The following is a 24,499-nucleotide window of genomic DNA, read 5'->3' on the forward strand; positions in this document are numbered from 1 at the left end:
AAATTTCAAATTCTTTATCAAGAAGACAACCATTGCTTTTCTAACATACTGCCTGATATCTTTCTTCCTTGCATTTATGGTAAAACACACCTGAATGCTCTAGACCAGCCAAACTGCAAACACCTTTGCTTTTATAAAGATGATCAAACTTACTGATTATTACTTAATCAAAGGCAGCACCTGACTGGTATTTATGCCATTAATTCCTATGGAAGCAGGAAGGATGTATTCAGTTTTGCTAAATAAGTAATGATGTGTTTTATGTCATGTGTTGTTCACGAGGTTGTATTTGGACCTGCAAAAGAACAGATGACTTTTTATTATGTTCTGATAGAAAAACCCTTTCAAATTGAACATTGCACTACCATTCTGTCCTCCAAAAGAGAGGTCTAGTACAGGTAGCCTAGCAGACGACTAGTCCACCTTTTTTTTACCGAGATGTGAACATGTTTATTTCTGTTGTTAAATTAGGCATTTACACGGGGGGTCCATAGGGATTCACTCTTACAGCCACCCTCAAGTGGTGATTCTAGTGACTGTAGGTTTTGGCACTTTCACTTTGGCTCCCTTTTAAAGCTTTGCAAGTTGCCGCCTGGTGCCGGAGGGGCTGAGGTGGCAGGTAGAGAGTAATGAGCAGGTCATTTCTTATGAATAGAGGTTGGGAAAAGATGCTGAGGCTATGTGAACCACGACTCATTAATCTCCCTGTGGAATCAAGCGGGGATGGGGCCTTTCTTTTAGCCTGCTACAATTGATTAGAATTCCTAGTTGATGCAGTAATTCACCACTGGGGCTGTGAAAGCAGTAAGCTGAACAGAGTCACAGTTGAGAATCATTGAAGGTGGTTTGACTAAGAGTATTCTGTATGTATCATAAAATAACTTTTTATTGTATTTGGTTGTGACTCACACGTAGCTCTTTGAATCCTCCTGAAAGTTTGAGTAATACAAAAGGATTAGAGTTTGTTTATGCACTAAATCGAGGCTATGGCATGCGGACATTTTTCTCCTGATCTAAATCAATGCCTAGAGCTACATTTATTCACATTTTTCTTGCGGGAGACATTCTCACTTTATATAAACAACAAAAAAATAAATAAAAGTTTAAAGCAAAGCTGCTAAATGATTAAAGAACTCCTTTGGAAATCTTTCTGTCGAAGTGGAGCCACAACTGCCAGTCTTCTAGTCAATCCCCAAAGCTGGGAAATTTATGGTAAACCTCACACTTCCAAAATAAAACTGATAAGAAGGCAGAAGTTTCTTTAATCCCAGTAAAAAAGCTCTTTAGTAGATTATGGATCCAAATGCAGGACTCAGGAAACAAAGACTCAAATCAAATTTAAAGCTGTCAGCTCAAAGTGAATACAGAAAGTCCAAATATTTGCAGAGCAGGGACCCCAAACACCAGAAATCTCAGGAAACATGAGGCAAGCTGACATACAGGTATGAGGGATGATACGGCAAAGGACATAGGACAAAAGATAAACATCGGTCAAATGCATGCTTGTTTCAGTGAGTGCATCTTTAAACATTAATGTCGTAAAACGCTGATTAATAAATAAAAACCTTGGTCAAATTTTTGGATATCCAATCTTATTGTCATCAAAACAAACCAAAACGCCTCTAATCTATAAATCAGACAAACTCTGTTAGCTACAAATTGTTGAAGAACAATCTGAGATACATTTTAAAGAAGGCACACTTTTAGGCAAAATCATTAAACACAATGGGGTAGTTATATATTTTGCTACATTTTAATTTAGAGGTAAAATAAATAGCAATGGTCATTGCCTCTACTTAAAGGAATAATAATAATAATAATAATAATAATAATAATAATAATAATAATAATAATAATAATGTGCAGGCTAAATCAGAAACAAAGGTCACTTTAATGTTTTTAAATTGAAGACACTAGCAGTACTTTTTAGACTAATATAACGAAAATATTTCACATTATAGATTACTTTGCGGCTCTATGCCCAAATGAACCTTTTATTGTCTATCTTCTCTCTTATTGCTCTTTATTTACAAATCAGGCGTATTGTTAGTTGGGTAGTCCTCACGCGCTCAAACACCTGCACTTATCCCCACTATACGGGCATGCGCAATAGCATCGAATCCAGTATGTTACCAATGTTCCCAACAAATCATTTCATTGTACAAAAAAAGACAATAATTCTGCCTAGGGTTGCCATACAGAGCAATACTGTTTGCCTGTTCTGACTTTACACAGAAGCAAATAGCGTGTAGCCTGAGGCCAATTAGGCTAGCTCAATAAAAATTGCATTAGCCCCCCCCCTCCGCCTCCTCAAGCGAATGAGCGTAACCTCGAGAAACGACTCCACGACATTACCTGGATTTTAACAGGAATTCCTAATGGCAGCACGGTCTCTCCTCCTCGGAAGCGCTCATAAAGACAAGGAGTGAAATAGCTGGACTTCTTTGTAGAGGGTAGGGTAGCTTTAATGACAAGAACGGGGTAATGAAGACTAAACGTAGCCTGTAACAGTAGACACCTGGCGAGTGGGGAAGGTAGACTATGCCGCTGGGAAAGGCTTTGCTTCGATTAACGGTATTAATACTACCCACTGCCGCTAAAAACTAAACACCGCGTGAAAAATAATAATAAACCACAGGATGAGGTGCTCACCTGCCCGGTCACCTTTATCCGGACGCCCTCTCGATATGAGATGCAGGAAGAAGACGAAGAAGGTGTGAGATATCAGACTGACAGTTGCTGGAGCTCGGCAGCCTTTTTCCCCCCTCTGTGCAGTCACTTTCACAAAACCAGCAGCTACCCACACAAACTGCTATCTTTAACGAGACAGCACATAAAAGGGCTCGCGTGCTAATAGAAATGGATCCATTGATTAAAAGCCAGTAGGCTGCCGGATATTAAGCACCGGTCTTGTTTCCCCTCCAAAGGACGTCCAGTCCAAGAAGGCTTTGTGATGGCAAACGCGTGTTTTGGGCTCGTGCCCCTGTGTGAAGTTAAAGCCTGTCCACTGCCGTCGATGTGAACCCATGCACGAGCAGCAATAGGAGAGCAGAACTTGGAAATGTGCGTTTTCTAGTTATATAGTGACACCTAGCGGCAATCAAAGTCATTGCAGTTACAGTGCAGCTGCTACAAATACTCTTACTCCCATCCTCCTATTACTACCACCACTATTACAACTAATAATAATAATGATAATAATAACAATGCAGGATTACAAAAGCACACGTTGGTCGGTGTAATACTTTAAATTCACAGAGGTGTTTATTGTAAATTTGATTTCGATACAAATTATTTACACATTTGGGAGAAGAATTATTACATGTACTTAGAAGGGCAAACAAACATAGTGAAGCAAATAGACATACATGCTTATCATATAATTAAACATATGGCATCACTGGATCCCAAGCAGGTTGCTTCTTGAGGATGTTTTGGTAGTGTGGGATTGTGTGTTTACCACTGGTCAACGTAGTCAGAGCTGTTAAGAAAAGAGAGATAGTTTTAAAAAATGGTTACATTACTTGAACTTTTTTTGCATCTTAATAAGTGGTTTGCAAAAGCGCTAAAAGATTTCTCATAGTTCAATAATATAGTCGGTTTAGTCTGAGTATTAATTAACTGTTGCTTTCTGGTAATGGGGCTCTTATTCAATATTGGTTATTAGCCTGCCTAGTAAATTTGATACACCTATTTCAATTTTTTCACATTAAAAAAAATTCTTCTAGGCATCATGCCATGTTACTCACCGTGGCTCAGTGTCTTGGTTTGAATTTCCTCCATACAGCAGCCAGGCCACCGCCTCCTCAGGGGCTGATCTCTTCCCATACCTGAAGGAAGTCCACACCAGCATATTTAACAAGTACGACTAAATATTAGAGGTTATTACTCACGTGATAACTCTCTCTGCTCTTAAGCATTAGCATTTCATCAAGTGCTCTGGTATGATACCATGAGCCTCACTATGACTTTCAACATAAGAACCAGGCAGGTCAGCTGAATGCTGCATGTTGAGTCTCTGAGAGCTTGTTCTTTCTTTGGTCTCTGCAGTCTGCATATCAGTTCTGCAGCTGTCTGAGTGCAAAGGAGGATTTTCAGGTTCACTGCCCACTGTACAACAAGGCAAACATACCAGTCAGCTCTGACTATAGTACTGAAGTCTCTTTACTGAAAATCAATGCCTGGCCGCTGAAGAGCAAACCTGCTTTTATTTGAGGTAGGAGAGGCTGCATTGTTAAGCCCTTTGAGTTCAATAGTAGATTCAGCTCTTTTAATTACCTTTAATGACATTATTGACTATACTCAGCATCCATCTACTAAACCTAAGCACCCAGACATGTAAAAATCTAATTTTGAATATTTATGACTCAGCTTTGACTTTCACCTGTCAGGAAACAAGGAAAATGAATAAAAATCTGTGGTGTTCCAGAATGTGTATTAAAAGATCTGGAGTATCAACAGAAGCATCACAGTCTGTCTGGATTGCAGAAAAAGAAAAATAGCTGGACTCTTCACCAGCATCTGAAAAGCCTTGATTTAAAGTATTGAACAAACCTTACGTGACTGAGTCATGTCACAACGGGAGGGCTTCCATGCCCCATTTGGCAAACCTTGCAAACCTGTCCTTGAGCCCAAGACTTTAATCCCTCACATCAAAGGAGACAGACTTTGTATCTGATCCAACCAGAGCATGAAGAGGTACCACATCCCTACAAGTTTATCCAGCATCTATTAGCCTTCTTCTCTTCTTTCTCACCTTTTCCATCTGACATATTAGCTTATTTAAGAAAACAACCTGATGCACACCCGGGTTTTCGCTACTCCTTTAACTTTCTTTTAGAGACTCACCTCTGTCTGGTGATGAGGTTGACATAGTGCCTGACGGCTGCGTGATATTTGGCCCAGTCCTCCGGTGAGGCGTCGCTCCCGGGGCTCTCTGGTTTGGGAGGGTAGGCGTCCGCAAAACTGCTCAGACACACCAGGATGCAGACGACGAGCGCTGCGAGCATCATCCACGATCTGAGCGTGTTGGCCATCTGAGGAGAGAGGAGAAACAGCAAGGAACGATCACATCAAAGGCAAAATCTGCTAAGGCTCTGTTTCACAGGAATAGAGAGTATTACAAAGGTTATATGAAAGTACGCAAAGTGCCAATAAGTTTCGAAGTGTGTGTGTCTGTTTGTGGTGAAGTTAAAAATCAAGACGCAACAGAGAAACAGAGTAAGAAATAACTTACTGTCTGATTTGTCTCCTGATGATCTGACTGTCACCTCGGCAGTGCACCTCTCTTGTTTCTCTCCTCTCAGTTCACGGTTTTTATATGATCTGGATGGACATCTGATGCGCACCGAGTTAACGATTAACCACACCCCCCGGCTTTAGTGGCCGTGTGTAAATGGGGTAATTATGTCCCCCACGAAAAAAAAAAAAACTCAGACTAAACTTATGTGCCTGGGTTCCGATATTTGGCTTTTATCTGAATTCTGAAGTTTTATTGGGTTTATGGGGAAAAGACGCTGATTTTACTGTTGGATTAGCCAGTGTGTGTTCAGCACCACGAACAGCGCATCAGGGCAACAATATAGAAAAGAGCACAAACTGCTCTTTAGAAACCATAGCATGGTGTTAATAGAAGTGAGATATATAATGTTTAACATGTGAGAGAAAACATTTTAACACACATTACATATTAACTCGGTAGCCTGTCACTGTTCTCACATAGTCCTGCTTTATTTCACGATTACTCAGTGAACTGTTATTTTGTTACACTGCCTCGTTCCCATAGCGGAAGACTTTCTGCATTTCTTTGCATTTATGTGAATGAATTCATTCTATGATGCAGCAATGCAACTATAAATCCTGCTGCATACATTTTTAGTTCCCTTCACCTTCTTTCTTGGTTAAGAAAGAAAATTCTTTAACATCAAACCAGAGTTCCCCCCTACTCTCTCTCTCGCTCTCTCTCTTTTTAAATAGCATGTTTAAAAAAATCAAAATCAATAACACCACAAATCTCATAAATATCAAAGCTTTCTAAATCCTGGCATATTATTGTTAATTTGCGGACATTGTTGTCTATTTCCCAAAATAATTTTTGAGCCGAGCACAAGATCTTTAGTAACTGATTCTGTCAGTATCAGAAAGTTTATATCAGTTGATCTTTTATTTGCTTTTATTTTTTAATAAACTTTTTTTTGGCACCTGGGAGTTTAATTTGACTAGACAAAGTAGTAATGGCATGCTTATAAGAGTTGGGAAGCCAAACTTCAAATTTAAAAAAAAAAAAGATTAGTGGAAATTTCTGCTTTACTTTAAGAAAAGAGACTTCTAGAATTGTCCTAACTTGTGTAATTATTAGTCTGAAAATGCTTAGCTTGCTTTGAATAATCACCGCAGCATGCATTATTCAAATGGCCATAAAACCTTTGTTAGGGTAGGGGTCATAGGCCACACATGAGTGTTTGGGCCATTGCACTCACGTGTAAGTGGCAGCAGTGTGCTTCATTTTCAGTGAATGCGTGAATTAAATGATTTAATGAGGTGTTGGAGAACCAACCAAACATCGAAAATAATAACATAACCTTCGTGATGCATGGATGTCATGTCACTCTGTCCGAAACACTGTGTTTACAAGATACCTTTCAGGTACTGAGTGCTGAGGCTGACTGTTAAACGCTCACGTGTGTGACCCGTGAAGCAGCTCCAGCGTATCTTGGATCTTCACAATTCGCTGTTCACTTCATGATGCCTGAAGGCATCCTGCAGTGCCTTTGTTGAGGTTTGTGTGCAAGCTGCACAAGATGGAGGTGTGCAGATGGTAAATGTTTTTTGTTTCTCTGCATTTTTTCACTTTTGAATTGTTGTGTATGAATTAAGCTGTAGGGGATACTTGCAACTCCTTGTTGATTTTGCAACCCAAAGGTTAGCTTGAAATTCACAAAGTCAGCAAACAATCATAAATCTGTTTGGTTTTTTTCATGCATTTTGCCCGAATCTTATTATATGATATTAGTTAGGATTAAACACGGGGATAAACATGACACAGATGTGCAATGCCACATAGATATTACGTTAGGTAATTCTCCAGAGAATGCTTTCAAATCATCCTCAGAATGCAAGAAAAGCTAAACTACAGCACAACTACAATACATACATCAAAAAGTCAACATTTGCAGTAACATTTTAAAGGCTCTTGTGAGATAATACATGAATCAGAGATGCTGTCATCATAGAGTAGAACATAAGAGCATGTTTGTCCTACTCGGCTCCCGAGGGAAGTCATGAAAACTCTTCTCTCCTGTGTTTTATAGAGTTGTAAAAAACAAAGGTTTTTCCTTTGTCTGTCCCTAAGCCCTTGTCAAAAAAACAAGTTGACGCAGGCATAAATTCCACCTGACAGCCTCTGCAAAGCTTTGGACAATAAACAAGAAATTAAAGTGGATGTTCCCCTGCCATAAAGGTTGTAAGTGGATTGTGGTATTGCCCGTTGATTGCGCTGACCATTTCTAAGCAATTATTGTACAATAATTCAAACCGATAGCGAGGGGCAATTGTGTTTTATACAACCAACGATGCTGAAATTGACGCAAAATAGCAAAAATGGAATTTAAATTGGTAAATCTTAGCTTTTAACAACCCGACGGGCTTGGATAGGCTGCTTAAATTACACTGATCAAATAATAAATAAGTAGTCTACTATTCAAGATGACCGATATTTGTCCTGTTCATTGTAAGCACCCATTTCCCCAAGATAACAGTGGCTATCCTATTATTTCTACTCCAGTGGTCAACCTCTTTGCACTCTCTCAAAAGCCCATAAAAGTCAATGGCAAGAAACAACAATATGCATAAGGCAAACTCATTAGCTTGGTGCAATGTTTGTCAGTAAACACCAAGAATGTAACAGGCCCCTGATAAGAGAAAGGGCAGACAGTGAAGTTTTCACAGTCGAATAAGCCCCAGCTAATGCACTTCTGAAGAGCAGTTTGGGCTCCTGCATAGAGGTGAAGTGTTTGGATTGCCATCAAGGCCAAGATAATAGCACCTGCAGGGGTGCCACTGATTTCAAAAAACTTTTTCTCTCTTGTCTTGTTCAGTTTTACCAACTTTTCTTTAGTGATATTGGTGCCGCTGATGTGTGTTACAGCATTAGGTATTACATTTAAAATGAAAGACTTCTTTAGCTTAGCAAAACTTAAGCAAATCTACTTACTGTAGGCATTTACCTGCATTCTCCAAACGTAGCCCTAAAAGCTTTTCTCCTGTAAGTCTGTCTTTACTTTAGATAGTAAACCCACCTCCATTTCCATTTGCATTACACAAGCTAGTTCCCAGTCCAAATAAGAACACACACACACATACATGCAGGGAGTCCATTGTGGTGTAAGAGCAATCTGCCTGGAGAATGTCTGACTCCTTCCTGCCTTTGCAGACAGTAAGGGGGAAATGATTAGGCCCTTTTTATTTTGCCTTATCTCCCGAACGGGGTAGCAGCTAATATGAGCAGAGTGCTTTTCAGACAGCCAGGTCTGTTTGCACACCTCGGGAGACAAAACGGGGCTGCCCACCAGCAAAGGGCAATAATTCAAGAGCACATAAGTGGCTCGAAAGGGGTCTATGAGGGGCGCTGTAGATGGGAGGCCAAACATAGCACACATTTCTCTTTCACGGTACATACTTACTGTCTGTCTGTCGATGACACATGTGCACACACACATAAAATGAGCTTCTTCGCCACAGCAGGGTCAAATAACAGGTGCACAAGTCAGGGCTTCACATTTTCTCATTTGGTTTCCAAACCAGTGATACCTCGTATTATTTCCTTTCTCCCCTCCAGGGGCTTTCTCCGCCAGCTGCAGCATTCATCGTGACCATTTGTCTGTTTTGGGAAGCAGAGCTGACGCATTACATCAATATCCCGCCAACGGATACGTGTATGAACGAGCTGGCAGCGGCAGTCAGATGGGCGATGACACACAGGTTAGACAGCTCAAGTGGGGCTGATGATTTAATTCGGTGAATGTCCTCAAATATATTACAAATTAAGGAAGCCATTGTGTTATTTAGGTGCCCAACCTGTCCCCTGAAAATCTGTCACGCTCTATAATGTGAGGTGTAAGAAAAAAGGAGATCATACTAGATGTGATTGCAAAGCAGCTCATGGAGATATTTGATATTTCCTGTAAGCTGTGGGGATTTTGAATCTGTGGGGGATTGATTTGGGATATCTTCACGATGGACTTGGCAATTACTCAAAACATGGGAGAATCTAAATGAAGAATGCGCCCTGGAGCCTAACAGGCACGGTGCACACCTACCAAAGTCAATTCTTTTAGTAATTACACCAAATGAGTTTCATGGAACTAGTTGGTCATCAATAACTAATCAAGCAACAAAGAGACTCATTGTTGTCTATGAATGCACGTGTTGTGTGTCCATTTTTAATTCACAAAGGTTACATGTGCTCCTTGGATGCCTTAAAAGGCCTTTAATTAATGCAAACTGTTATCATGATTACTGTTATTGAGCTGTTTCTTAAAGGGGACCCGTGCTCATTTCCTGCTACTGCCAGAGCTGCCTGCCTGAGATGACTGTATTAAGAATATCCCCTCTCACTGATCATCATATTCGCCTCAGCTATTTTTCTCAAGTTCCATTTCCCATTATAAGAAATTCTAATGCAAAGTCTCGGTTAAATGGCCGGACAAGAGTGCAGACATTTCAGTTAATGTATGACTTGCTTAAGCGCGAAATAAGGCGTGCATAATACGAGTCAAATTATATAAGGGCGTCGCAAAGTGGCTCAGAGTAGGTTTACTTGAATGAAGGACCATTTTTTGAACATAAACTAACCAAGACACAAACATCCAAGCAGGTGGATGCCAGGTGGAGAGGAAGAGACTGAGCAGTTCATCTGGGCCAGCTTTTAAAGCCTGGAAGGCCCAGGTGAGCTGCATTACTGGTGACCCACTCATGTCAGCCAATTATCAGTAAGCGTAGGCCAGGACTTCCTTGAGGTAGTGGGAGGGGTGACACGATGAGTTACTCTACAGGTGACTGGATTCTTAGACAGGGTTAAAGACAGACTTTAGCTAGGAGTGATAAAAAAAATTAAAATGTGCAGTTTTAACATTTATTTGGTGAGTTGTGCTCTTAATAAATGTTGTAAAGTAGCCAAAGATAACATTTCCAGACCTCCAAATCTCACTGATAAAGAGGACGGTGTAGCTCAGATGGGAAGTCAAGAAAACTATTCAGTGCCCCGAAATTCATGGTTGCCAGTAATGAAAATATCTCTATATCCATCCCGTATTCTTGATTTGAGATGGTTCCTAACAAGATCTCTGGACTCTTTCATAATAATGTATCTCAACAACTGCACTGACTTCGTTTAATTCAATATGGTGATGATAGTCTCCAAGTAAGCTTTTAATCTACAGTGGGAGAACCACCCATCCCACATCCTTCATCAAATCCCTGCTACTGTTCTTATTATTCTTTAACCCTTAACCTCCTGAGATCCAGGTACTTGTCTGGGATGAATTTTTAATTTCTCCTGCTGGAATTAGTTGGACCTGATAAAAACAAAAACTAACAATCACGTTTGATATAAATAGTGTAGAAAAGCCGAAATGTGATGCCTGTAAGTGAGTTTGTCCAGTTTGGCTTTCAATTAAGCATTCCTGGTGCTAAATCAGCTGCTGCAGGACACTTTGAGCTATTCTGTTACAGAGTTGGCGTTCTGTGTCAATGACATGATGATAACTAGTTGCCGTGGTGCTCAAATGTGACTCCAATGCAAATGCAAATAAGGAAATTGGATTTATTGACTTTGGGCTCCATTCCCAAAGTAACAGCTAACATGTATGCCTATGTGAATCAGTTAATAATGTGGATAATATATCTTAAATAGGATTTGTATGACCCAAAAGGTGCACATATGGAGTGTGTCATGTATACAGTGAGTCACTATGAAAACCTCACTTTTGCAAGGAACACAATGCACGCAATCTCGTGCACTTTTGTGCATTGGCAGTATCTTTACAGACGTGTAATGTAACAAAAAGAAATATATTATATAAACTTTTGAGCTGCGTCAGTCCTCGCTTGTTGCGTTGCCAATTTGAAGGAAAGGTTTTTACAACAGATTGCCTTCCTCGGTGAATGGAAACTTGAGGCAAATGGCTTGTATGAGTGTGGCCACAACTAGTAATGTTTTTTTTCTTGACTCTGACCAGCAGCAAATACCCTGGCAGTTTTGCAATCAATCACTTTAAATCTCAGGCTTTAAAGTGTGTGTGCGTGAGTCTTTGTTTACCAGCAGAGCCTTTGAAAACAAGCGGTGATATTGGAGTAGCCTGGAGAGCCGGTGAAAGATAGCGCCATCAAGAATAAACCACAGACAACAACAGTAATTGTTTCAGCTTAAAAAACAAAAAAACAAAGACACAAAGAAACTTGAAAATAAATCTACAAAGACATCCATCTATTTTCTTAACCACTTACCGACTACAGCATCAGAGGGTTTGGAGCCTACGTCTGACTTTGGGAATAAAGGGTAGGGTATTTTGGGGTTTTTTTTGTTGTTGTTGTTTTTAAAGTACTGGGTATGAATTCTGGAATTATGTCAATCATCACAGTTGATTTTGTGACCACTGATCATAAAATCGAATCATGCTTGAGTCCCATGTGACCATTTGTGTCAAATTTAAGGAAATTTCCCTAAGGACTTCAAACGGCGTCTCCTTGACGATGACGGGACAAATGGATGGAAAATTCCTCTCGCTGGCTGTCACAAAGGCATAGCGAGGCAAAGAGGTGGCCACCTCTGGATTTGCCCTTGCACAACATTGAGGAGCTAAACAATGCAGAGGCAGCTCTTCAATCACAAGAGGCAAATAAGGCAATAAGTATATAAAGGTTATGTACACTTTGTAACTATAAAGTGTAATAGCTGTCAGATGTGATTTAAATACATAACGACGGCATTTTGATTATACACACAAGCACTTGCATACACATTTAAGACATGAGACACGCTAATTCCATCTCTTAAAATGTGTCTATAGGTGAGACGCTTTGCCTTGATTGGTTGGTTAATCTGGAGATGGAGTCTTTGCAAAGATCCATCTCCAGATTAACCGGGTTAGGGTTAGGTCTTCAGCTTGTTTAGTCCTCGGGTTGTACAGTTTGTACAGCCCGAGGACCCCATGTTTATTTTGTTTTAAAGGATACACGGCACACCAGGCTAAGACTCACTTTTTCCACTCATAGCTCTTACGAGTACTGGCGGCAGTCATAAATATTGTAAAAACATAAATTGCGCCCTGATGATGGCGCAGTTTATGTTTAATGGCAATTAAAGCTCTGGTCATGCATTTGTGTGCTGAATTTAATGGCAGCCCTTCCAGTTGTTGGTTCACCATCTCACCAAAGGACTCCAGGTATTCTCGAGCTCTTTTTCAGTCCAGTCCTTGCCCCTGACCATTTTCAGAGGAATATTTGTTTGTTTGTTGTTAGGCCACTTAGCAACACTGATGATTCAAGCAGAAAAAAGGCAAGAACCGATGCTGTGATTACACATAACAGACAACTTAGCAAATAACCAATTTTAACTCGTATTTGTAGGCACTTTATTCCTACCAGCCTGTCATAAAAACACACGTCTTTAGTCAAATCTATGACAAATCCCAAAGATAGTTTACCTGACATGAAATAGTATTTTTGTTCCAGCAAGGTGATTCCAAAAGAGCTGTTAACATGAAAGTTGATATATATAAAAACTAACTGCAACAGATGACGAGTATGTGAAAGTCATATCCTTTGGAATTAGAAAAACATCAGCAAAGACCTGTCACAGAACCTGCCTGAGCCTTAACATTACTGAAGCAGTGAGAACAAAAGGCAGCCAACATCCAAAGAAGAGCTTTGAAAGTCCTTCAAGACATCTGGAGAACTAATCCTGAAGACGATTTTTAAAAAATATGACAAGAAGTAAGAGTGTTCAGGATGCATTGAAGAATAAAGGTGGTAACACCAAATGTTAACTTTTGACCTCATTACAATTACTGTTTTTTCTTTATTTACTCAGAAATAGGGCTGCCACAAACGATTATTTTGATAGTCGACTAGTCACCGATTATTTTTGCGATTAGTCGACTAATCAGATCATCATCCATTGGACGTACAGCGTACAGCTTATTGCACCAGCAGCATCTGGTCTTACATAACTATCATTAGCTTACAGCTTGAAGTGTTTGTGCTAACTAAAAATAAAGACAAGATGGTAGTTTATCAATTTTAAATGAAATTGTTTCGGTGAAGTTTAATAAACTCCTTGCTTTCTAAAATATAACAGGACACCGGAGTATATTCTCCAGCGTCTCACACTTCTGATAATCAGCTGTCTGCTTGACAGTTTTAGCTGTGCAAAAAACTATAACTTTAATCTCAGCCAAACCGATTTACTCAGGAACAAATAAAATACTAAAGAAAGCCAAACAATAAAATTTTTAAGTTATCTAAGTGACTTATATATATGTTTAACCTGACTAGCGAAAGACGGCGGTGGGTTTGAAAACGATTTGCCGGGAGTCCGGTGTTCTCACGGCTCTAGTTAGCCTTGCCCCCGCCTAGCTAACGAGCTAGTGGGTAACAGACGTCTCCGAAAACGTCGGAGCGCTTTTGAAAATATGTGGTGTCTTGATAAACTGAGCAGATATTTGAGGTTTACACAGCTACATTCTCGCCTGAAAATATGTTAAACGTTTATTTTGTGACCAAGAAAGAATAATAAGAGTAAAGTTAAAACTAACTAGCTGCCGCCATTGTTAACAACTGCGCTGGGCTGCGCTATGAATTCTGGGACACAGCTTCTTCTTCTTCGGGGTTTAACGGCAGCTGGCATCCTTGTACATGCAGTGCTGCCATCTTCTGTTTCAGTCCGTTATTACACTCTTAAATCCTGCTACTCATTCCTGCGTCCTTTGTGATCTTACAAAGCTTCAAACGATGCGTCGACTATTAAATTAGTCGTCGACGATTTTAATAGTCGACATAATCGTGACTGGTCGACTAATCGTGGCAGCCCTACTCAGAAACACAGATGTTTGCACATTTTAATAAGTCAATTTCCATTATTTTGCTTACAAAATGTAAAGGAAGGAGGGGAGGATTGTGAAATATGGGCCAAAAATCAAACCAAAACTGCACATTACCACAAGTTTCCTTTTTTTAAATAGCAGTCAGACCCAAAATACACTGTGAATCGTGAGGGATCACAAATATCCTAACCGGCTGGGTCATACGTTACAGTTTCCTCTGTAATAATGTGGCAACAATAAACATCCTGTCATTAATGTGAACCAGCGTCAGATTAACATGTACTATCTCATCTCAACACTCTTTATCATCACAGCTATCTCCATAGGCCTATCTCACAAGCAGACCATCTGTATTTCCCTATAAAAGTGAGATGAATGATGTTAATCAGCACATGGGAGCTCTGTGCATCCCTCAGCTCCACCTTGTCCTGCTGTAATAAAGAAGACTGCCTGCCTGAATAATTACTCTCATCTGTCTAAGTCATATGAGCACAGAGCCGACGAGGGAAACAGAAAAAAAGAAAGCTTCGCCCAACGGCTTCTTTCTAGAAAACCGTGAAACAAACAACTCTATTTTTGCAAATTTGTTACACTTTACAACTCTTTATGTAAAAGAAAGTGTTGAGAGGAAGAGTTTTTACAAAAGGACTTTATTCAGCTGAAAACAAGATGTGGAGCTGTTAAACCAAACAGAATGACTTTAAAAATAAGACAGTAAAACTAAGTCACGTTAAACTTAAAAATGGGCCAATCAGAACCTCAAATGTGAAATATTCAAGAACTCAGAAGTACAAACGTACAGTATGAATGAAAACCATTAAAAACATATAATAGACAGCTGTTTGTCCCTTTTTTTAATGATTCATTTACACAGCATTTACTGCATCTTTTTTTCATAACTAATACAAAAAAAATCTTTCATTTAGGGAAACATATTGCCTTTTAAGCACTAGCCTCTTCTTTTTCTAACAATGTCTCTACCATCTTGGGTAAGAAAGCTTCCAGGAAATGAAAGAAGTCTTGAAACACTCCTGTCTTGTCGCTGCTCGGCTCTAACTTGAGCACTGCCCTTGTGCTTTCTGTTCCTCCCAGCATCTGGGGCTGAACATTAAACTCCAGGGGTTCCTTGAGCTCTGGCTCTTTTTCAATGATGAAAGCCGTAACCTGGGACTCCAGCTCCACACAGCTGCCCTCTGGCCTCGAGTCAGCATCTTTGATCAGCTCCCGTTTCACTTTCCTCCTGCCCGCCCACACTACGTGTTTTTGCATGCACATCCATGCCAGGAGCTCAGGCTTCCCTCGTCTCGCCATTCTTGGCTTTTTGCCTTGCGGCGACACCGAAGCATCACTGCCAGAAGACAGCGGCCTCTTGCCACCGATAACAACTGTACCCAGAGGGCTGGCTTCGATTTGGGCTTCAGCACCGTCAAAGCTGTCACTGAGTGACGATGTGACAGAAGCTTGTGTAGTTTCCATTTCCTCAGCAGAAATGGACGAGTCCTCGCCAAATACAGCATCTTTAGAGGGAGCGAGGTGACACTTGAGAATGTTTTTCAGTACTTCCTCCACAGCAGAGCAAACTCTCTGAAACCACAGCAGCCGGAAACCGTCTCCCGCTGCGTGCAGTTCGTCGCGCAGTCGTTCTGGGAGCGAGGCCGACTTGAACGGGATACTGATGTTCAGCTGCTCTGTTTTGCACGGTGTCGCTTCCCCATGTGGGCTAAATAAGCGCACCAGGCCCCACGGTTTCCCCTTAGTAGATTTTCGCTGATACTGCAGGCTGCGGCAGTACTTCTCAGCCTCTTGGCACTCCCTCTGAAAGCTGCGCTGACACCGTTCATTCAGGTTTCCTGCTACATTGTGGGAAAGCTCAAAGGGGTCTAAGAGGTTTAGGGGGCCAAGTTTGGGACGTTGCTGATGGGCCTTGGTGGACTGGTCCTCTTGCAAAGCATCGTCCTCTTTATTCTGACTGAGGAAATCTGTGATTGGAAATGAACGGCCCTCCCTAACAGATATAACACTACTTGCAAAATCAAACTTGGCATAAAAGGAGAAGAAGGCAGCCAGCAGGGTACCTGGACAGAGAAACGATTTGTTTAGAGCGAGCAAATCTCTGACTAACACATTTCTTTCTTTACATTTTAACTTTAACTTACAGAGCTGCTGAGTGTTCTTGCTGGGGGGAACAGCAATTGGCTGACTGGGGAAGGTGCAGTTCCAGCCTTCAATCACACACTCTTCCTCCTCACCTGCAATCAAGTTAATAATTATTAACACAGGTTAAACAGTTAATACATAAGCTAAAGTCACAGTATACATTATCTAAGTTACCTTTAATAGAAACGGTCATTTTAGTCTGTCTGCAAGACAAAATATATTAAGAAGTATTTTGTTTTTTATTAAAGTTTTTCTTTAAATTAAACAGTTAATTGTAAAAGTAGGGTCAGGTAACTCTCGGTGCTCATACACTCAGATTTGTTCCTCAGTGCAAGTGATGAGAGTTGAGGGAATTCAAACTAAACAGTAGTTTAAGGAAGAAAAATTTATTTATATAGCATATTTGACACCAAAGTGCTTTACACTAAAATAAATTCGAATAAACAGACACGCATTCACAGGGTTTACATGAAAAACCAAACAGTAATCAATCATCCAAACAGAGGTCCGGCAAAGTTTCCAAAAGCATAACAGAAAAGCTGTGTCTTTATTTTAGATTTAAAAACAGCCACATATTTGTCTGAGGTCATTTGGGAGGTCATCCCATAATTTTTGGTGCAACTGCAACTTCTTTTTTTTTTTTTTTTCTCCGCCTGTCCCATTTGGTTCTTTAGCCATCAGAATTGTTGTCTGAAGACCAACAAGGATACCCAATGGATTTACTTTGCCAAATGGATCATCGTGGCATTGCCGTATTGGTCCATTTGGTCGATCTTTGTTTTTATTATTTATTATATTTTATTTTCAGATGTTACAGACGGGACAGACATGAGTGAGAGATAGGAAAGGGAGAAAGAAAGAGGAAGGAAAGGAAAAACAGAAGGGGAGAGGGACAGTGAGAAAGGGGGGGAGAAAAAAAATAAAAATCTCCTGGATCACCTGTTGAGAGAAGAATAGAAAACAAGCAAAAAAAGACAAAAAAACAAAAAAAACAAAGCAACATACTAAACACAACACCATCGCATTAATCTAGCTAAGTGTAAACAGCAGTAAATACTAAATATTCAATGTTGTTGTGCAGCACGCAGGACAGATGTGCTTCGAAGTAGCAGCCAAGAAAGGTGTAATTTAAGTCTACGAGCAGTGAACACCTGTGTGCATACCTGTGTGGATCAGCGCGCTTGTATTCCAAAGGTTTCTCCATGTAACGATCTGCTAGGGAGTGTGGGGGGGCCACAGCCCCGTCCTCCAGGGTGTGAAGCAGGTATGGAGGAGATCAAAACTCCAGACATCCAGAGGCCCCCAGAACACAAGAAACCAAGGAAGACCAACAGAGGGGCAGCCGCGCCACTGTTCCAGTAAGAGCTGAGGAGAGTCCCAGATGAGGGCTCACTCAGCAGCCGCGGAGCAGAAGCCAGGGGGAGTTGCAGTGACGCGCCCGTGAGCTCCGCCGGCCGCCAGCTGTGCCTGAGTGACCGAGCCCCAGGCCGAGAGGCCGGGGGCACCCCACCCCCGAAGGGGCCCAAGCGAGCCCCAGGCTCCAGGCCCCGATAAGCGGCCACCAAGGAGTGAGCCGGTGTGTACCTGGACGCCCACCCCCAGACACAAGGAACCACCAACGCACCGACACCTGAGGGAGTCCGCCACCGGCAGGGGAAGTGGTGGTAGGTGGAGATAGGCCTCCAAACCTTGGAGGGCCTGAGGTGTCCCCAGAGAGGTGGCGTCTGATACCCAACCTGACATATAGACACAGACATACAGGCACACACAGACACAAACATCCATTCCCACCCTCATGCTCTCATATGCACTTACTCCACACTCAACCAACGTGGAGACAGACATAAAGAGACGCTGTACACACGATCACACTCCCCAAGCGTACTCTACAAACCGGGTCTAGGTACCCTTGCCCCTGGAGGGGGGAACTGCACCCAGACCCAGGTGGTGTTACCCTTTTCCCTGCGGTGGGGAGAGGCAGACCACCCCGACTCCGTAGCAGCAGCAGGGAGGCCCCACACTCCAGACCGCAGTCGGACGGCCAACTCCACCTAGCCCTCCCGCTCCAGCAGGCCGCAGAGAATGGGGGTGGGAGAAGACTCCAAACCTCCCTCCACCCACTCATTGTAGTGTTGATGCATGTGTGTTCTAAGGTGCAATTAAAACCCAGGAGGGCATGGAGCTACCGGCCAAGGAGCAGCAGGTAAGCGCATAGTCCCTCCTGCTAGCCCTCAATGTCTAAGTGTATTTAAAATTGAGAGGTGGGCAACGACGCCAGGGGTGAGGTATACACCCTGATGGTAATTTGGACTCCGTGATTGTGCCCACCCCCAAGATCCTATATGTATGTGTAATGAGAGTGTGAATAATGTGAATGTCTAAGTTGTGGGCTAAAATTGAGGCAGAGGCAGCCAGAAGGGGACAGAGGGGGGGGTAGCCTCCTCTGCACCCTGGTGACATACCCCTACTCCAAGGCCCTGCATGTGTGGGTGGTTGTGGTGGAGCGGGAAGAGAGAGGCAGCTGGAGATGCCTTCTCTGGAAATAAACTTCAACCACAGAGTGATTGAGAAGCAAACCTTAAAGATCTCCAGGGAGCGTATCCAACACGAGACAACAAACTGTGCCACTTTATACTGGACTCTGTAATGCACCAGAGCCAAAGCTGCCACCGCTGGAGGAACGTGACCTCGCTTTTTCGTCCTACTCAGTAATCAGCAGCTGCAGCGTTTTGGACTAATAGTAAACAGGCAAGGGATGATTGATTAACTTCAGCATATAGTTCATTACAGTAGTCCAGTTTATGTGTAACAAAGACATGCATAATCCTTTCCAGATCAGAAGGATTTTGTTTCTGAGCTCTTGATCTATTCCTTTGTCAAATTTCTCATTTTTGTCAAAGATTGTCTCAATGTTCTTAACCTGTGTTTTGGTACAAAAAGAAATCTTAAGGGGTCGTGAGCCGCTGAAGGAGCCATGAACAGTTTGACTCTCCCTAGGACAAAAACCCCCCGAACATCAAAATGGAAATATATACACGAGAATATATTTTTTCTCTTCCTGAAGCATTCTTCAGGAATCGTTCTCCAAGCTTCTTGAAGGACATATACATTGGAACTAACATTTACGAGGTGTGTTTGCTAGTCCCAAAAAATGTCTGTTAGCTACAAAAAACAAAACAAAAATAGACTGAGAAAAAGACAAGTAGTTTTTTTTTACTTAAGTCAGAGGTAAAGCCGCGTGTTCAGCTTGGGGAAAGCAGATTGCTGTTTAATTACTACAGTTTGAAGAAAGAAATATAAGAACTTGAATGAGCAGAACAGATATCTAAAGCTTTGTTAGCCAAGCTGCAAAAAAGCCTTTTTCACTGAGCTGTACAAATCTAGGTATGCAGCCGTCAGGACCAGCTTTGTGATTTCCCAGAAAATCACATAAAATTAACACTGAGCAGAACTGAGTTCAGCTTATTGGTGCACCCACAAAAGCACCTCATGTGGACCCTTGGGTAAATTAACTGGCCACCTCTGACGATCACTAAATACTCACTGTTCTACCTCTACCAACCTCCGTGCATATTAATGATGATATTAACCAAAATTTTTCATTTGGATTCATCACTCCATCAGACCCATTGCCACTGGTTTTCAGCCCAGTTCTTTCTCCCTGTGCCTCCTTCTTAATAATGGCTTCTTGACAGCCACCCTTCTACTGAGACCATTTCTCATGAGGCTTCAGTGAACAGTAGGCAGATTAACTGGTCAGGTGCATCTCTCACATCCTGTGTCAGAACTTTGCTGGATTTTTTTCTTAACGACTTCAGATACTGTTCATCCGCTATAGATAGTTTTTTAGGCCTTCCACTTCTTCTTTTGCCCCCCCTTGTCCAGTCTGCTCATTTTCTAAGCAAACACTGTGCAGAGATAAACCAGGCTTTAAAATTAATATTCTGTTCATTTTTGTTCCTATTAAACAGTGTTATCTTTGGCATTTTTCATAGATTCAACTAAATAAAAAGAGAACAGATTATGTGTTTTTGTGACAGGCTGCTAGTAACAAAGTGCCTAAATTTAAAAATTGCTTAGTTGCTTGTTATGTGTAGACACAACACAGGTTCTTGCTTTGAATTAGGTGCCTTTTTCATCCTTGGATGACTCACAGCTCAGTTCTAAGTGACTTAATAAACAAAGAAACATTCCTCTGATATTTGTCAGGCACAACAACTGGATTGAAGAGGATTTAAAAAAGCAGCCAATGCCCAAGGAAGAGCTTTGAAAGACCTTAAGAAAGCCCAGAGAACTATTGCTCAAAACCACTTTAAAAATGATTAGCAAGTCTGGCTCCTTGGAAGCAAAATATAAAGAAATGAGGGGTGGCTCAAAACTTTTGCACAGTACTGTATTTAGTTGGTTAAGTATACAAAAATGTCCTTGTGTGAAGTGTAGAAGCGATGCAGCACTTACAGGCCAAGTCTTTGAGCTGATCCACTGTAGGGAGGACAGCAGGCTCACAGTTTTGCAAGAAGAAGATGATCAGCAGCGTGAGAGCGTAGTTGTTCAGAAGGGGACCGGCACCACTGGGATTACCTACACACCACAATGTGACAGCATTACTAAGAAGAAGAAACGAATCAGAACACAGCCACAAGTTTTTTTGGGGGGTTTTGTCACCCGTTTGTTTACGCACTCGGACTGACGGTGACTCACGCAGCCATAACATCATTACAGTTCACTAATAAACCCGAATAACTGTTGTGCTGCTGTGACAACTGGAATAGAAGAACCATGGCTCAAGAGTAAAGGTAATCACCAGAAAGGCAATTAGTAGTGTCAGTGAGCAACATTCATTAAGATTTTAATATGAGTCGACACTGGCAATACAAGAAAAAAAGCTGTTTGTGTCGTCTTATTTCATCATAACAAGGTAATAAAATTGTAAAATCACTCTTCTCGCATCAGTGATCTAAGAGGCAGTGAAGTTCTACTGACATCTGTTGACCAGAAAATGAAATAACCACCTAAAATACAGAGGAAACTGAAACACGGGCATCCGTTTCAATGATCTTGTTTTAAGTTGCTGCGTCTTACCGGCAAGCTGCTTCTGCTTGGCCCAGTACCGGATCGTGTACACAAGAGGCCTCAGCCTTTCATCAATCCCTGAGCACAGCTGGAGGAAGCGGGTGTTTCTTACTGCTAGTCTAGTGAGGAAAAACAGCTGTTACGCTCACAGATAAAATAAAAACAGAGCTGAAGACAGCAGATGCTGCACAATATTGCATTCGCTCACCAACCTGTTATTAATGGTGATGTCCCCCTGCAGGTTAAGCTCACGGTGATGGAATTTGACAACGGGGAGACGAGCGCTGCTGACCACGTGGACTTTATGCACGCTGGGGACGCAGCGTTTCAGGATCATCGCCACGAGGTCGAGAACCTCAGCTGGAGCGGCTGTGGACAGGTCGATATCAGACAGTATAGAGTCCTCAGACCGCCCATCGTCTGACACGCCTTCCCCTGGCTGAAGAAAGAGGGAATCTCACCAAAGGCGTCTTCTTTATCGAGCTACATGTGTGATATTATGTGACCAAATGTGCGCATCGAACCTGTTCTGTGGTTGACTTGGCATGAGCCTGGAACACCTTGGTGTGTTCTAGGTCTAAGAACAGGTCCAGGTCACATGAATGGATGCCAAACGTGTTGACAGATGAACCAAATGGGAGAATCTGGCTGTCTGCAAACCACCCAACATATGGCCACAAAAGTTAGAAAAACATTTCCTTCTGCTCTTTTCCCCTCACCAATATGCATGCAAGACCTGTGTACGGGTATTTACAAAGATCACCTGGGAAAAACTCTACAAAAATCTCCTGCATGAGTTGAACCAGCAAGCTTCGGGCATTCTTTTCATTTTCTCCCAGCTGAAATTGCTCAACAACATGCTGCATCTGGGCGTTCACCTAGAGGGGAACAAAGGGCAACACCGTAGTCCCTTTGTTAACAAACATATATGTTATAAGCTCGTCTAGTCTATTCTCAAAGCTGCATATTTTCGATTACACTAAACTTGTCTATTAGCAGAGTCGAGAGTTTCATTGCTCCACAAGCACCAAACAAGTGTATTTGTCATTTTTTAAAGACACACACATTTTAGCAAAGTTTAAAAGAGGATGCTTACAGACACCAACTGACACAAGTCGGGTTTAAGGCAGTCAAGAACTTGTTGGAGGTTCTCGGGATCGTTCTTCTTCTTGGGAATCAACTTGAAATTCTTCTTTTCCCGAGGTTTGACGCGCAGCTTCAGGCCTTTCAGCTTATGCTCAATACAGGACAGAGCTGCTTGGATGCTGTCTGTCTCGCTGAATTGCACGATGGCATACACACCCTGTGAGCGCAAAGGGATAAAGTCATGCTTTAATAGAAATGCAGTAATTTGGGGTTGCTTTAAGACTGTGCACATCTGGATCGGGTATAGTTGTCTGACCTTGTCTTTGTCAATGATGACATCTGCGACTGACCCAAACTGCTGAAAATACTCCGCTAAGTCAGTTTGGGAGATCTCAGGATTGATGCCACCAACGAACACGCTGTGGTCTTCCTGGGTCTTTCTAGTGGCGCGCACGCCACTCAGTGTCTGATGCTTCTTCCCTTTCAGATGCTGATCCAAACTTGCCGCTGCAGGACAAAAATAATGCTTCAATAAAGTTCAGGTACGGGCTCTGGAACGGGGCAGATGCATCTCTCAGGTCCTGTGCCAAGTGTTTGCTGTATTTTTATTTTATTTTATTTTTTTAACTTTGAGACATTGAACATCTGCTACAGATAAGTGGGTGTTTTTTTAAGCCTGACATTTTTTAAGGACACACTGTGCTGGTTAATAGCTTTTTAAGAATCATCTTGTTTATTATTTTGTGCCTTTTAAATTGTGTTATCTTTGGCAGTTTTCATAGACTCAACTAAAGAAATGTGAACAAAATATATATTTTTGCAGCATGCTGCTAGTAACAAAATGCCCAAATATACAATTTAAAGATGGTTTATTTTTTTATTTTTGAATGAGCCAAAGGTATGCGTTAACCGGCATAATAACCAAAAGATTACTCTGAATATGGTCAGGTAAAACGACTGGACTGTAAATGAGTGAAAAACAGTCCATGTCAAAAAAACAAAACAAAACAAACAAAACCTTGAGGCTGGAGAACTAGTGCGCAACAACACTTTACAACATGGCAAGAACGTCTGGCTGCTTGGAAGGAAACTATAATCCTTCGGATCAAGACTTTTGCAGTGTTGTAGAAAAAATTACGAATTTTCTGAGTAATGTTAAACTTTAAAGCTACGGAAAATAAAGCAGACATAACTTAGTAATGTATGTGTAGTTTGCAAAGTGCGGTAACACTCATTAAACTTATGACGGAAATGACTGCAACGTTCAAACTGTAGCCGCAGTTTTATTAGTTATCTGTAAATTAAAGAAACTATTACATTCACAGCACTTCAACAGACTCGTATATGGTTGAGTTAGCTTCCGTTACTTACAGTTGGATAAATTGACGTTGCACAGGGTGCACTGAAACCCTCTCGGCGTTGTTTTTATGTCAATGTCCTCTGACATGATGTAAAGAATAAGTTATAACGACAAACGCAGGAAGCACAAAAATCGCTAGCCAAGTTTGAGGCCAACAACCTTCCACGCGCCTCAAATCTCCCTCCAGCGTCGACTCCGCGTTTGCTTTCAGTCCGTCACCAAACTCCGTCCGGGTTGCTCCCATGTTTTTAATCATACAGTTCCTCTTAGCTTTTGAACTAGAGCACTCACTGTAGCAGGCATAGTCTATGGAAGTTTATTTATAAAGGGGTGGCATTGAGGCCATAGAGAAACGCTAACATTAATTTAAAAAAAAAAAAGAAATATTTTAAAATTTGTCCAATTTCACTTGAGGTCTCTAAAGTAGAATTATAAAATGCATCATTTTAAAGCCAATTTATTTCAGCTTGAAACCTTTAAGCCTTTCACTTAAGGTGAACTGTAAACCTACTGCAGAATAGAGCTTAAATTACAACCTCTGAGGTAGTTACAGCAGAGGTCTCAGGACACATTTAATTAAAACATTGTCACAAAGCCCACTATGATAACAGGCTAAACATACTATTATTTTCTTTATCACTAATTCTATTACACTAATAACTATTTGAGTTATAAACTGTGTTTACTTCTAACCTGATCATCTATTTACCAGCTGAACCCA

The 24,499-nt window shown here is 41.4% G+C and overlaps 3 protein-coding genes across 4 annotated transcripts in view; all 3 read right to left on the minus strand.

Moving 5' to 3' along the window:
- The window catches only part of mpp2b (MAGUK p55 scaffold protein 2b), a 45,561-nt gene extending 42,548 nt beyond the window's left edge, over nucleotides 1-3,013 (minus strand). Inside the window, exon 1 of one of the 2 annotated variants that reach the window (XM_085284099.1) lies at nucleotides 2,653-3,013. The gene's annotated coding sequence lies outside the window, so the exon portion shown is untranslated. Of the gene's footprint in view, nucleotides 1-2,355; nucleotides 2,382-2,652 lie in introns of those variants that run through there. The other variant, XM_085284100.1, reaches the window with a different exon arrangement.
- Nucleotides 3,014-3,242: 229 nt separating this feature from the next.
- LOC146568215 (peptide Y) lies at nucleotides 3,243-5,325 on the minus strand. The gene is made up of 4 exons (XM_085283368.1): nucleotides 5,237-5,325; nucleotides 4,849-5,036; nucleotides 3,750-3,830; nucleotides 3,243-3,481 (listed from the first exon to the last, which is right to left on the minus strand). The coding sequence occupies exons 2-4, from the start codon at nucleotides 5,034-5,036 to the stop codon at nucleotides 3,457-3,459; spliced, it is 294 nt and encodes a 97-aa protein (XP_085139494.1). The 5' UTR covers nucleotides 5,237-5,325; the 3' UTR covers nucleotides 3,243-3,456.
- Nucleotides 5,326-14,599: 9,274 nt separating this feature from the next.
- Nucleotides 14,600-24,015, minus strand: tut1 (terminal uridylyl transferase 1, U6 snRNA-specific). Its single transcript, XM_085284102.1, has 10 exons — nucleotides 23,790-24,015; nucleotides 22,735-22,925; nucleotides 22,429-22,635; nucleotides 22,096-22,210; nucleotides 21,857-21,984; nucleotides 21,545-21,771; nucleotides 21,342-21,451; nucleotides 20,718-20,840; nucleotides 16,259-16,351; nucleotides 14,600-16,177 (listed from the first exon to the last, which is right to left on the minus strand). The coding sequence occupies exons 1-10, from the start codon at nucleotides 23,863-23,865 to the stop codon at nucleotides 15,045-15,047; spliced, it is 2,403 nt and encodes an 800-aa protein (XP_085140228.1). The 5' UTR covers nucleotides 23,866-24,015; the 3' UTR covers nucleotides 14,600-15,044.
- Nucleotides 24,016-24,499: the final 484 nt, after the last annotated feature.

This window comes from Mchenga conophoros, linkage group LG8 (genome assembly GCF_057382185.1).
Source record: "Mchenga conophoros isolate Kocher_MC1m ecotype Shallow Benthic linkage group LG8, M_conophoros_male_GT1.1, whole genome shotgun sequence".
NCBI lineage: Eukaryota > Metazoa > Chordata > Actinopteri > Cichliformes > Cichlidae > Mchenga > Mchenga conophoros.